General features: G+C 39.1%; 1 protein-coding gene across 1 annotated transcript in view; it reads left to right on the forward strand.

Moving 5' to 3' along the window:
* Positions 1-1,019: 1,019 nt before the first annotated feature.
* The window catches only part of ELAC2 (elaC ribonuclease Z 2), a 51,768-nt gene continuing 37,685 nt past the window's right edge, over positions 1,020-15,102 (forward strand). The window contains exons 1-6 of the mRNA XM_020965995.2: positions 1,020-1,348; positions 2,122-2,172; positions 2,343-2,413; positions 5,556-5,620; positions 6,390-6,447; positions 14,958-15,026. Coding sequence (XP_020821654.1) covers positions 1,095-1,348; positions 2,122-2,172; positions 2,343-2,413; positions 5,556-5,620; positions 6,390-6,447; positions 14,958-15,026 — 568 coding nt within the window. The 5' untranslated portion in view covers positions 1,020-1,094. The remainder of the gene's footprint in view (positions 1,349-2,121; positions 2,173-2,342; positions 2,414-5,555; positions 5,621-6,389; positions 6,448-14,957; positions 15,027-15,102) is intronic.

Genomic DNA, 15,102 nt, shown 5'->3' on the forward strand with positions numbered 1-15,102 from the left:
AATTCTGCCTTGGATACATACTAAAGGCAAGTTGAGTAAGAGACACAGAAATTAAGATGGCAACATACAGTAGGAAGGAACGATGAATTTGTCGAAAAGTTCTTAACAAAAACCAATTCTCTATGTAGGAAAGAAAGAGTGTTGCAGCTAGAGAAACGATACCGGGAAACAAGAAAATCTAATGCACCACCAAGCATTTGCCTAGCTGCTGAGGTCTTTTGATGTTTTATTTATGTGGGCATTCTGTTAACTCCGAAAGGGAATCCCTCACATCAGTGAGATCACACTTAAGTGTCCAAATACTGCATTATTTATCAGTATCTTAAAAATACGAAAAGCACTGGACCTGGAAGAATCAGGATACTTTCATAACCTGCTTCTTACACTATCTGTAAAACCATGGACACAGTCAGTTGACTACCCTTTTGCCGGTAGTCTGTAAAACAACGATAATGTTATGTACACTACCTATCACATAAGGTTATTACGAAATGCGTCCTTTGTATTGTTATGATATTGTGTGCATGAATTATTATTATTTGCACAATAATCCTGAGATACCATATTTTGAAATAAAAGGTTAACATGATAGACCTGAGAATGGACCATTCTACCTTCATTTACATCAGGGGTTCTTGGGCTGCAATGAACTGTTTTGTTTTAATCTTGATATCTGTGTTTCAATATGGTTGGTTTTCTTTATAATCTTATGTACCTAGTGTTACGTATTTATATTCCGAGAAGGGAAACATAAACTTGAACAAATTGCTAAGGAGAAAGGTTAAGAAACCCCTAAGCCTTCACACTGTTTTAAAGTAACTGCAAAGCTTGGCCACTTCCTAAAGCTACCCGATAGGTCAAGGTAAACGTTAAGTCATCAATTAGACGCGGTCTCCTATTGGGTATCTGATTTACAAGCTCGAGCCACAGAATGGCTCCTTCCTATTGGAGAGGACGGCTTTCCAGCTAAGTCGTCGGCCTTCCATAGGCTGAGCGCTTGACGTAAGCAGCGGCGCCTCATTCACGTGTTGGGAAGGGCTCGGCCGGCTCGGAGGAGGTGTGTGTTCTTATCCACATAGACTACTCGTTGCTGCATGTGGCCTCTGTGGTTGCTTTGGGCCATTCCGGGTCGCAGGGGCTACTGGAGCTTGAGGTTTGGGAGAGCCATGTCTGAGGGTTCCGCTCGCCGACCGCGGCCTCCCAAGGACCCTCTGCGGCATTTGCGTACGCGAGAGAAGCGCGGTCCTGCTGGGGATCGCGGGGGACCCAGCACTGTGTACCTGCAGGTGGTGGCCTCTGGGACCCGCGATGCGGGCTCGGCTCTTTACGTCTTCTCGGAGTTTAACCGGTCAGTTCGCCTTCTGTCCAACCTTGACCAGCTTTCTCATTATCATGCTCCCGCCTTTCCCTTTGCCCTCCCCGCCCCCCGTCGCCCCACTTCGTTCTCCTTTCATCTTTCCTCAGATTCTGTCCAGTGGAGGCAGGCTCCCGGCCTTAAGTTTGATTCCCTGCTTTGCACTGTGTTACTGACCTTGGGCAAGTCACTCCCCTTGGTTCCCTTAAAATGAGAAGGTTGGACTTGGTGGACCCCAAAGCCCCTTCTAGGATCATGCCCTCGGTAGTGTAGAAGTCATTTCCGTCCTGAACACCTTGACGGGTACTCCCCATCCCTGTGCTAACCAGAGGCTGTGTGATTGGGTGGGAAGTGCTGAATTTGGAGTCAGGACCTAGGTTCAGTGATCTGGTTCTGCTACCTCTATGACATTTCGTGAGCCTTTCCACCTCCCGGGGCCTCAGTGTACTTATTTGTAAAAATGAGAAGTTGGTCTGTGTGATCTTGGAGGACACTTCCAGCTCTAAATCTATATAGTCTTATACACAGCATAGTGGAGAAAAGGTATAATTGAGCAATAGCCTAGTCTCTACAAACAGACTTTTCTTTTAGGGATGAATAGAATTTAAAAACCACAACCCTTCAGGACTAAAGAGAGAACTTGGGAAAAGGTGAGGAGGGAAAACTGGGAATGTTTTGGGAAAAACTTTGAATATAAATGGGGCACTTATACCCTGCCTTAAAAACTCTTGATACCAGCTGAAATGACTTGGATGATATTTTTGTAGGTATCTATTCAATTGTGGGGAAGGCATCCAGAGGATCATGCAGGAACACAAGTGAGTTCATCTTCCTTTTGGGTTTGTGGTTGATTCTGGGTTTTGTTCTTTGTAAGGATTTTTGAGGACAATGAAAACAACAACATTTTGTAAGAAAATAGGAACTTTATAAAGACATTTTTTATCGATTTAACACATTTATCAATGTGTCCTTCCGTTTTATTTTCTAGACTGAAAATTGCTCGCTTGGATAACATCTTCCTGACTCGAATGCACTGGTCCAATGTTGGAGGTTTGTCTGGTGAGTTTGTTTTTAGGTACAGGGTACTGGGAAGGAATCCCTAGTAGTATCCTGGAATTTCAACTAACCCTGATAACTTTAAAAAAAATTAATTTATTTTTAGTTTTCAACATTCACTTTCATAAAATTTGGAGTTTTAAATTTTCTCCTCCTCCCTCTCCTTTGCCCCTCCTTCTAAGATGCTGTGCAATCTCATATATGCTCTACTTAGTATACATTCATATTAAGCATATTTTCCCATTAGTCATGGTGTAAAGAGCTAATAGGAACCTCGAGAATGAAGCAATAAAACAAAACAACAAAGGAAAAGGAGAGCAAAGAGTATGCTTCCAATCTGCATTCAGACTCTGGATTCTTTCTCTGGATGTAGATAGCATTTCCCATTGTGGGTCTTTTGGAGTTGTCTTAGATCCTTGCATTGCTGAGCAGAGCCAGGTCTATCAAAGGCAGTCATCATACAACGTGGCTGTTACTGTGTTATAATGTTCTCCTGGTTCTGCTTATTTCACTCAGCATCTGACCATACAAGTCTTTCCAGGTTTGTCTGAAGTCTGCCTGCTCATCATTTCTTATAGCACAGTAGTATTACATTACATTCATATATCACAACTTGTTCAACCATTCCCCAGTTGTTGGCCATCTGCTCAATTTCCAATTCTATGCCACTGCAAAAAGAACTGCTGTAAATATTTTTGTACATATGGGTCCTTTTCTCTTTTTTATGGTCTCTTTGGGATACAGCCCTAGAAGTGGTACTGCTGGGTCAAAGGGTATGCACAGTTTTATAGCCCTTTGGGCATCATTCCAAATTGCTCTCCAGGATGGTTGGATCAGTTCACAACTCCATCAACAATGCATTAGTGTTCCAAATTTTCCACATCTTCTCCAACATTTATGATTTTCCTGTTGTGTCTTGTTAGCCAATCTGATAGGTGTGATGTAGTACCTGAGGATTGTTTTGATTTGCATTTCTCTAATCAGTAGTGATTCCCTGATCACTTCTTGTCTCAATATTAACTCATCTATTTAGCAAATAATTACTGGCTGTCTGATGTATTCTAGATACCATGACAATTCAGGTGAGCTAGAGCACTTGCTTCTCTAGCCTATTCATCATTAGTGTGCTAAGTAAAACCTGTGATTTGTGAAGGAATCATCTTTAATCAGTGGACCAATTTTGAATATTTATTACCCATTTGACTTGCTTTGCTGCTGTGCCAAAGATTTGTGGCAGGAAACTAAAAAGGGTGATATATGGGTAGTAGTCATGACTCATGGATTAAATAGGTCTGTAGTGTAGGCATATTGACTGATAGAGTAAACAGAATTCTGGGCTTGGAGGTAGAAAGTGCTGGATTCAAATCCTACCTTCAATACTTAGTAACTATATCATCCTCATGGGTCACTTAATATTGTCAAGAGCACTGTGCTAAGTTCTGGGGATATAGATAGAAACATAAGATTCTTTACTCTCTCCTGTTTTAATGAGACAACACATATAGATGATTTCATTTGCAAATCAAATGGAAAATTCTCGTGGTTCTTAGGGTGCAACAGCAAAGTAGATGGTAATGCATCTTTTTACCGTTAATTCTACTGCTAAAACCAATGCCAGTGGCCTTGATGATGAGAACTTTCTGAGTCTTCAGTACCTATGACTGTAGGACCTGCAGAATCAGTTGTCAGGTTGAATCACCACAAGAGTTGCTTCCAAGGAGAGATACCTGCAAGGGCTAGATTGGAAGGAGAACTGGTGGTTTTGGGGGGAAGCTGTCACTCACAGGACTTCTAGACTGACATGCTCATCAGAGCCATTTGGCCACCATTTGGTGATGGTGGTGATAAAGAAGATGATAAGGAATATATGTACAGTGATTGCTCTCTTTGATGATGGACATGGGGCTTGGGCTAGCAACAAGGCCTTGGGGTGCTGCTATTTCCAAGACTATTGTGTAAAGGGCCCTGGGCTTTTTCCAGCAGGGTCTGGAAGGGAAGGGTTGGGATTGGTGAGGTGGTGGTTTCACTTGAAACATTTTGCCTCCTATCTCTCCCTCAGGGTACCTTGCTGCTTCAGCTGGGCTGGCTTGCCAGGCTTCTAGGTGGTGATTTGGTTGGCGTTTTATGGGATGACTTATCTCTTCCCTGTAGAAATTACTTTCCTGGATTGTTGGTGGAGATGGAGACTAGACTGGAAGCAGGGCCAATAGTCTTATAATAGAGGGTAGAGGAAGTGGCCCTGCTACTCCCCCAACACTCTTAGTTTCAGAATGTTGGGCTTTCTCCACCAGTCTCTTAGGGGAGGTGATGGTGGTGGTTTGATTTGCCTGGCACATGCTGCCTCCTTACTCTCAGAGTGTCTTGCTGCAATTTTATGCCTGTGTATGTTTATGCACTGGGAGAACAAATTCTTCTCCTGCACCAATGCAGATCAGCGCCTTCTGCAGCTTATAATTTTAAAAAGGTGGGACTTGAATTCAGGTCTTCCTGCATCCAAGCCCAGAACTCCATTACGTTTTAGGTTGTTGATGTCTCAGAGATTTGAAGTTCAGAAGACTCCTCCCAAACAATATCACAGAGTCTTTTTTTTTTGCTTGTTTGTTTCTTGTTGGTTTTTTTTCTTTGCTAAGCAGTGAGGTTAAGTGACTTGTCCAGGGTCACACAGCTAGTAAGTAAGTGTCAAGTTTCTGAGGTCGGATTTGAACTCAGGCCCTCCTGAGTCCAGGGCCAATGCTCTATCCACTGTACCACCTACCTGTCCCCAGTATCACAGAATCTTTCCATATTTACATATTCGCTACTGTGCCAGACCTAATTGCTGAGTATTATATTCCTTATTTCTGTCCACTGCTGAACCAAAATTTTTAAGTGTTTTTCTGCTCTGTGGATAATTTCTGATGATTGCCCACACCCTCTTACTCACCTGTTTCACCCAAATTTTCATTGTCATCTGGGCTGCCAATTTTCCCTGCTTCCTTCTTAGAAGGTGAAATACAGACAAGAGGACAGCTAGTTAAATGGGGTGAGGTCATTTCCTCTTTTAAAGATAAGCCTTGACAGGAAAGAGTGCCTCAAATAGTAATCTCAGTTACAAATGGCAAAGAGATCTGTATGATTTTATAATATCCACCTTATTTCTTTTTAGGAATGATTCTTACCTTAAAGGAAACTGGGCTTCCAAAATGTGTTTTTTCTGGACCACCACAGTTGGTAAGTTTGAGTTGTTTAAACAAACAAACAAACAAACTTTGGTCTAAAAATTTGTCAAAAGGAAATCTTTGTTGACTGGGATTCTATATGGGAATTCTTATAATGGCCCAACTGGCTTGTTTACCAGGTACCTTGGGTTTCAGGGCTGGAGAGAGCAGGGAAATGGTCAAAGGAGATTGGGGAGGGCTAATTAAATACCAGAAAAAAGTGATTGTTACCGTGTGGTATGAAGAGAGGCAGATAATATTGAAAAGAGCATTTAACTTGGAGTACGTTCTAGTTTTGGCAAATCTCTTAGATTCCTTAAGCCTGTTTCTTCATGTTTAAAATAAGGGGAGCAGATCATTCTGTGAGATCTCTTTGGGATCCCTTTCACATCTAACAATCCATAATTCTGTAAGCTTTTAATATTAGTAATGTCACTTTAGGACTATTCTTACAAAGCAGAATTATGCTATATAGCATAAATTCTAGATAATTTGCAAATCAGCAGCAGCTTGTTGACCTGGCCTCTTTCCTTCTGACTCAATTGTACTGAGCCCAGTCTTCAAATATGGAAAGCAAACAACTTGAATTTTTCTTAAGAGAAGACTTCTAGTGGTTCAAATTATGGGATCTTGTGTTCTAACTTTCATTGTAGCTCTGGCTACCTTCCATGAGTTAGGCAACATTTTTCTAACATCTGTAGAGAGTTTTGTTTTTATCAGATACATTCTCAACTTGTATCAACTTGTAGATATGATAGAATGTCTTATCTTTCTCTTTATAGGAAAAATACTTAGAAGCTATCAAAGTATTTTCTGGTCCATTGAAAGGAATAAACTTGGGTATGTGTTCAACAATGATTTATCTACTATTCTGTTCCTATGTGGTTTTACTATGTTGTCAGCCTTAAGATAAAAACTGGCCCTCAGGCAAATCTTATGAAAAAAACCCTTATATCAAATAATTGATATTTTCAGAATGTTTTCTTTTATCCCTTAGTCTTATTCATCACAGGTTAAGTCAGGTTGTATCAACAAACACTTGTTATTCTGTGGCAGGCACTTCTTAAGTGATCAGGGTACAAAGAAGGCCAAAAACCAGTCCATGTCCACAGGAAGCTCGTTTTAGTGATAGAGACAATATGCAAACAATTATATACATGTAAGGTATATACAGAGTAAATTGGAGTTGATCTCAGAGCAAAGACAACAACAGTGAGAGTGGCCATTTACATATGCCTTATATAAAAAGCATAAAAGCCTTTTATAGAAGGTAGGATTTGGGTTGAGCATTGAACAAAGCCAGAGAAGTCAGAGGTATAAACAGGGAGAGCATTCCAGGAATGAGGTACAGCTAGTGAAAAGGCATGGAGGGTCTTATGTCCAGTGCCACTGGATTGTAGAGTACCTGGAAAAGAGTTAAAAAGAAGACTGGAAAAGTAGGAGGGATCAAGTTGTGAAGCCCTGTACAAGGCAAACAGAATTTTTTATTTGATCCTAGAGGTAACAGGGCCAAATATTCTATTGAATAGAGGAGTGATATGACCAGATGTGTGCTTTAAGATCATCACTTTGGCAGCTGAGGGAAGGATGAACTAGAGTTGGGAGAAAATTGGAGACAAGTAGAGCTACCAAAAGGCTATTGCAATGGGACATGGTCTGTACTGGGGTGGTGGCAGAGTTAGAGGAGAGAAGGGGATGTATAGGAGATGTTTAGAGGCAGAATCAATGGAACTTGGCAACTGGTAGGTTATGGTGAGATGGAAATGAGGAGTGAAGTATGATACTTAGGTTAGGAATATGGTAGAATTTAATAGGAAATTTGGAAAAAAGATGGGGATTGGGGGAAAGGTAATATATTCACCTTTGGACAAGTTGAGTTTAAGATGTTATATTTATAGAACATCTGTTTCAAAATGTCCAATAGCAATTGGAAATGCAGGACTGGAAGTTAGGGTGGGATAAATTTGAGAATTTCTTATTAGAGATAATTGAATATGGGAGAGCTAATGAGACCACAAAGCAAAATAGTATAGAGGAAAAAGAAAAGAAAGCCTTGGAGGAACAGCTATTGTTAATGAGTGTGACCTGGATGCAGGAAAGGAGACTGAGGAGTAGTCAGGCAGATAGGAGGAACACCAGGAGGAAACAGTGTCGTGAAAATCTAGAAAGGAGCAAGTATCAAGGAGAAGGTGAAAAGGCCATTGGATAGTTAGGAAATCATTGGTAACTTTGACAGATCAGTAATAGTTGAATGGTGAGGTCATATGCCAGACCGCAGAGAGGTAAGAAGAGGGGGAAAGGAAAATAAGTGGAGTTGCCAGTTGTGATGACTTTCTCAATGAGTTTTATCCATGAAAGGGAGGAGAGATAAAGGATAATAGCTGTAGGGATTGGTCAGATTAAGTAAAGGTGTTTTAAAGATTGAGGAGACATGGATGTTTTACGTGCATCATGGAAGTTGCCAGTAGAAAAAGGAGTGAAGATTAATTAGAAAGTAGAAATGGTAGAGGGGGCAATCTGTTAGATGAAATGGGATCACTAGTGCACATATGAGAAGTTTGATTTGTCAAGAAAAGCCACCACTTGAGATGACACAGGTGTAGGAGGACATAGTGGGGAAAAGCATCTGAGTGAAATGAGATGAGGCAGCAGTAAGAGGGAGGTATAGGTGAATGGCCTTAATTTTTTTCCTGTGAAATAAGACAAGCTGAGGGGGAGGAGGTAGATCCATGGGAGAGTCAAGGAGGGATGAGAAGGTTTGGAAGAGCCTCTCTGTGTAATGAGATAATGAATGATTAGGGAGGTTAAAAAGGATTGCCTTGCTGCAGCAAAGGCCCATTTGAGATTTTGTAACAAATTTTTAGTGGACCCATTCAGTATGGTTTTGTAATTTTACTCCAGCTTTATTCAACAACAGGTGGAACAGAGGCATCATATAGTGAGAGTGATCCAAGATTGGAGCATAACAAGTCATGATCTTTCATAAAAAGAGGGGGGAAAGGGACTCCAGTATAGATTTAAACTGGTGGGGAATAGAGGGGAGTGTAGTCATTGAATGGAGTGATGGCCTTGGAAAGAAGTGAGGGATGGAAGGATTAGCAATCACAGTGAGAACAGAAAAACAAGGTTCAGGGTCATAAGGCAAGGGGAAAAAATGATAAAATATAATCAGATAAAATAATTTCATTCACAGTTCTTTAGCATTGAAGGGGGGAATACTTGTAGGTGATGATCAAGGATATGATCATCTCTAGCTGTGGTGGAATAGGTCATGGGAAATAGGTACTTCAAAGAACAAAGAAGTTTGGATGTTTGAGAGAGTCTTCATATATTGTTGAAGTAAGAGGGCAGGAATTACAGAGGAAAGCCTGGGAGCCAGTTGATGAATTCATTAAAGAAGGAAGGGGAGAATCCTCGGGGTTTCTAGATAAAAGTTAATCATAATTTTGATTGGGTAATATAGATAAATTGAAACTCAAAGAGGTTACTGAGTGATGGTGGTAAAGGGAGAGTCTTAAAGTGTCAAATGGGGAGCAAAGAGTCTCTAGGAATAATTTTTTTTATTAATTTATTTTTCTTTTTCAACAATCACTTCCATAAGCTTTTGAGTTTTAAATTTTTCTCCGCTTCCCCAAGATGGCGCTCAATCTGATATAGACTATACATATCCATTCCTATTAAACATGTTTTCACGTTAGTGATCTTGTAAGGAAGAATTAGAACCAATAGGAGGAACCACAAGAAAGAGAAAACAACAAAACAGAAGGAAAAAAATAGCAAATAGTATGCTTCCACCTGCATTCGAACTCTGTAGTTCTTTCTTTGGATATGGATAGCATTTTCTATCATGAGACCTTTGGAGATGTCTTTGATCCTTGCATTGCTGAGAAGGGCTAAATCTATCAACATTAGTCATCACACGACGTGGTTGTTATTGTATACAGCTTTCTCCTGGTTCTGCTAACTTCACTCAGCATCAGTCCATACAAGTCTTTCCGGGTTTTTCTGTAGTCTGCCAACTCATCATTTCTTATAACACAATAGTGTTACATTACATTCATATACCATGACTTGTTTAGCCATTCCCCAGTTGATGGACATCCCCCTCAATTTTCTAGGAATAATTTTTAAAAGCAACTGTGTACAGATACAGTATTGTGGGTTCTAAATAGTTGCTCCTCATTTTAGATAGATTTAATGTTGCAACTACTGTGGATGACTCTGCCTTCCTACCACCCTGTGTTTTCCTGCCTCTGCTTTTATTTATTCATTATTCCTAAAATACTTTTCCTCCTTCTTGTCTGTTGACATCTTATGTTTTAAAGCCCAAATCATTGCCACTTTCTCTGTTGTCTTCCTTTTACTCTGCAGTTGTTAGTGAACCCCCTACTTAAACCCAGAATAGCATTTTGTTTTGTTGCCTCTGTAATGCAAGTATTGAGTATCATGGTTATCAATATATTTCTTAATATATATCAGTATATGTCTTAACACTTCAGTTTGCAATATGCTGTATTAAGGAGAAAAGACTCTTAGAAAAACAAAGTTAAAAATACTAACTAAGTCTAACCAGATCTACACCAAGAAAATCTGCTGGAGGGAGCACCATCTTAAAAGCATGGAGAGATCATTTTTAAAGATTGCAGAAAGAGAATATATTATAAGAAAAGAAATATGAACACTGTTGAAACATGAACCCAGTAAAGACCATCCATAACTATAAATGCAGGTGTCTCCCTTCTCATAGACATTAAGAAGATGAGAAAAATCTATATTTGTATTAAGAGTATCCTTGATGAAAATGAGAAAGGAACAAGCTAAATTTTGTAGTTGACTGGTCCAGTCATTACAGCCACTCAATGACTAAATTGTGCAAAGTATACAAGATCCAGCTTGTTTATTTTTTGTTGAATACCAGTTCTTCCCTTCCCCTCAAAAAAAAAAAGATTAGAAAAATGAACCCTTAAAGACTGCTGTTCAATAAATGTTTCCTGTATATGTTAAATTGGTCCTTCATAAACAGCTACAGTGATTGTCTGGTTACTTATATCAGTAGGGAGTTGTGCTCCTCTAAAGCTGTTTTTCATAATTATAGGATGTTCATTCAAAGGCCGTATAGAAGAGAGGTTCCCTCTAGATGGTGAGGTCCTCCAGATTCTCCTGTTTGTGTATGACATTGTCCTGATTACATTAAGCCCCAGAACGTTACTAGACTTCCTCAGTGAAAGCTATGATTATTCAAAAGAGATTGACCTAACAGTCCATGCAGGAAAAATTAAATGGATAAGAAATGCCTATTGTCTAGATAATGACATGAGTAGATGGATAAAGAAATGCCTATTTTTCAGACCATGACATGCAGTAGGGTGGGCAGTCCATTGAATTAATCCATCAGTAACATTACCTGGGACACACCTTGTAGACAATAGTGAAATAGGCCTAGAATTCAGTAGGAGTAAGACAGCAGGCTTTGTCGTTGTTAAGTCATGTCTGACTCTTGGGGACCTCATGGACCGTGGCAAGCCAGGGCCTTCTCTCCTCCAGTATCTTGAAGTCTGTCCAAATTCATGTTTGTTGTTTCTGTGACACTACCTCTCTTTCTCATCCTGTGCCATCCCCTTTTTCTTTTGCCTTCAATCTTTCCCAGCTTCCCAGTCTTTTCCACTGAATGCAGTCTTCTCATTATGTGGCCATTGTATTTAAACCTTGGCTACAATATTTGACCTTCCAGTGAATAATCTGAAATAATTTCTCTAAGTATTGACTGATTTGATCTCTGTGCTGTCTATCAAAAGTCTTCTCCAGCACCACACTTTGAAAGTGTTGATTCTGTGGTGCTCAGCTTTCCTTATAGTCTAACTCTCACAGCCATACATTGCTACTGGAAAAATCATAGCTTCTGAGTATATGGATCTTTATTGATATGCTGTCCAGATTTGGCATAACTTTCCTTCCAAGGAACAAGTGTCTTTTAATTTCATGGTGTCAGTCACCATCTGCAGTGATCTTTGAGCCCAAGAATATAAAATCTGACAGTGCTTTCATTTCTTCTCCCTCCATTTGCCAGGACATAATGGAGCCTGTTGCCAAGATGTTAATTTTTTTGATGTTAAGCTTCAAGCTAGCTTTTACACTCTCCTCTTTTACCCTTATTAAGAGGCTTCTTGATTTCTCTTCACTTTCTGCAGTCAGAGTGTTATCAGCATATCTGATGTTGTTGCTCTTTCTCCCAGCAACCTTAATTCCATCTTTTGATTCATCCAGCGTGGCATTTTGTATGATGTACTCTGCATATAAGGTAAATAGATATGGTGGCAATATGTAGTGTTGTTGTACTTTCCAATCATAAACCAATCAGTTGGTCCATGTTTGCTTCTAACTGTTACTTCTTGGCCTGTATACAGGTTCCTCAGGAGACAAGTAAGATGATCTGATACTCCCAACTCTTTGAGGACTTGCTACTTTTGTTGTGATCAGTGAAGCAGAAGTAGATGTTTTTCAGGAACTCCTTGCTTTCTCTATAATCCAGTAAATGTTGGCAATTTGATCTCTAATTCTTCTGCCTCTTGGAAAACCAGCTTGCTTTTCCGGTAATCCTCGCATCACATATTGATGAAGCCTAGTTTGCAGAATCTTAAGCATAACTGTGCTGGCCTGTTAAGTGAGTGCAATTTTTCAGTAATTTGAACATACTTTGGCATTGTTGTTCTTTAGGATTGGGATATAAATGGATCTTTTCCAATCCCAAACTTTTCCAGTCCCAAGTTTGCTGCCATATTGAGGTGCAGCACTTTATTTTATTTTATTTTATTTTTTGAGTGCAGCACTTTAACAGCATTATCTTTTAGGATTTTAAATAGCTTAGCTGGAATTGCATACCTCTACTAGCCTTATTGTAATCAATGCTTCCTAAGGCACACTTGACTTCATTCTCCAGGATGTCTTGCTCTGGATTAGTAACCGCACCGTCATGGTTATTAGTGATGTTAAGATAAGTTAAGATCTGGTACAGTTCTTCTGGATATTCTTGCAACTTCTTAATTTCTTCTGCTTCTATTTAGTTAGTCCTTATCATTTTTGTCTTTTATTATGCCCATTTTTTAATTAATTTATTTTTTGTTTTTAATATTTACTTCATAACATTTTGAGTTTTAAGTTTTCTCCCCCCTCCCCAAGACAGTGTGTAATCTGATATAGGCTTCACTTATACATTCATATTAAGCATATTTCCCATCAGTCATGATGTGAAGAAGAATTAGAACTGATGGGAGGAACCATGAGAATGAAACAATAAAACAAAACAACAGAAGGAGAGCAAATAGTATGCTTCCATTTGCATTCAGACTCCATAGTTCTTTCTTTGGATGTGGGTAGCATTTTCCATTGTGAGTCTTTTGGAGTTGTCTTAGATCCTTGCATTGCTGAGAAGAGCCAAGTCTATCAAAGTCAGTCGTTACACATCATGGCTTTTACTGTGTATAATGTTCTCCTGGTTCTGCTCATTTCACTCAGCATCAGTTCATGTAAGTCGTTCCAAGTTTGTCTGGATGAACTGCTTGCTCATCATTTCTTATAGCACATTCCATTATATTCATATACCACAACTTGTTCAGCCGTTCCCCAGTTGTTAGCTGTCCGCTCAATTTCCAATTCTTGGCCACCACAAAAAAGAGCTGCTATAAATATTTTTGTACATTTGGGTCCTTTTCCCTTTTTTATGATCTCTTTGGGATACAGACCAAGAAGTGGTACTGCTGGGTCAAAGGATATGCGTAATTTTATAGCCCTTTGGGCATAGTTCCAAATTGCTCTCCAGAATGGCTAGATCAGTTCACAACTCCACTAACAATGCATTAGTGTTCCAATTTTCCCACATCTTCTCCAACATTTATCATTTTCCTTTTTGGTCTTGTTAGCTAATCTGATAGGTGTGATGTGTTACCTCAGAGTTGTTTTGATTTGCATTTCTCTAATCATTAGTGATTTAAAGCATTTTTTTCATTTGGCTATAGATAGCTTTAATTTCTTCCTCTGAAAACTGCTGTTCATATCCTTTGACCATGTATCAATTGGGGAATAACTTGTATTATTATAAATTCAACTTATTTCTCTATATGTTTTAGAAATGAGACCTTTGTCAGAGATAATGGCTGTAAAAATTGTTTCCCAGCTTTCTGCTTTCCTTCTAATCTTGGTTTCATTGGTTTTATTTGTTATCATGCCCATTTTTGCATGAAATGTTCCCTTGATATCTCTAATTTTCTTGAAAAGACCTTGTCTTTCCCACTCTCGTGTTTTCTTCTATTTCTTTGCATTACTCATTTAAGAAAACCTCTCTCCTTGCTATTCTCTAGAATTCTGCGTTTAGTTGGTTATATCTCTTTCCCTTTTATTCCCCTTCACTTTCCTTCTTTCCTCAGCTATTTGTAGTCTTATCAGACAGTCATTTTGCTTTCTTGCTCTACTTTTTCTTTGTTGCTGTCTCTTGTGTAATATTGTGTACCTCTAACAATAATTCTTTAGCATTCTGTCTACCAGCTCTGATTCCTTAAATCTCCCCCACTTCATATTTATAAAGGATGTTATTTAAGTCATACCTTTATGGTAAGATGGTTTTCCCTACTTTTTTCAGTTTGAGTTTGAATTTTGCAATAAGCAGCTCATGATCTGAGCCATAGTCAGCTCCAGGTCTTGTTTTAACTGACTGTATGTATAGAGATTTTCCACCTTTGGCTGCACAAGTATATAATTCATTTGGTTTCTGTATTTACCATCTGGTGATGTCCATGTGGGTTATTCAGAAGAAATGTTTGTTATGACCAGTGAGTTATCTTGATAAAATTAAGACAACAGGCATTGGATTGCTTTGGATATATAGTACTTAAAAATAATAGCTCTAATTATAGTGGAAAAGATTAGTGATATTTTAACCTATAGATGCTCTGTAAGTTCTAATTTATGGTGATGAAAGTATTTTTCTTTCTCTGATTTGTCTTTTTAAAACTATTAGAATGCTTTGCTTCATTTAGTGATGTGAAGTTATATAGTATGGTGAAGTGAGGAAGATCTGGATTCAAGTCTTTCCTCTGACACATATTGGTTTTGTGGTCCTGGGCAAGGCACTTACTGTCTCACTACCCCAAGACTATAAAATTGCAGAATGCATATTAGTCCCTGAGTCAATGAAATTATAGGTCCAGGCCAAAACAAAAGGCCATGAAAAGTTAGGAACACAAATTCTTATCCACAGTAAAGAGAATTGGGTTGTTTTGTGGTCTAATCTTGTTTCACTTCCTCTATGACTATCTATACTAATTTGTTCTTTTGTGCTTTTGTTAAATATCTCATAGCTGTCCGACCCTATTCAGCTCCAGAGTACAAAGATGAGACGATGACAGTTTTTCAGTTGCCTATACAAAGTGAGTATGAGAGTTTAACTTCCTGATAGGAGGGTGTGTGGTTTTCTAGATAAAGGCTATCTGGATGGAAACTAAA

Source organism: Phascolarctos cinereus, unplaced genomic scaffold, assembly GCF_003287225.1.
Source record: "Phascolarctos cinereus isolate Bilbo 61053 unplaced genomic scaffold, phaCin_HiC Scaffold_5;HRSCAF=322, whole genome shotgun sequence".
NCBI lineage: Eukaryota > Metazoa > Chordata > Mammalia > Diprotodontia > Phascolarctidae > Phascolarctos > Phascolarctos cinereus.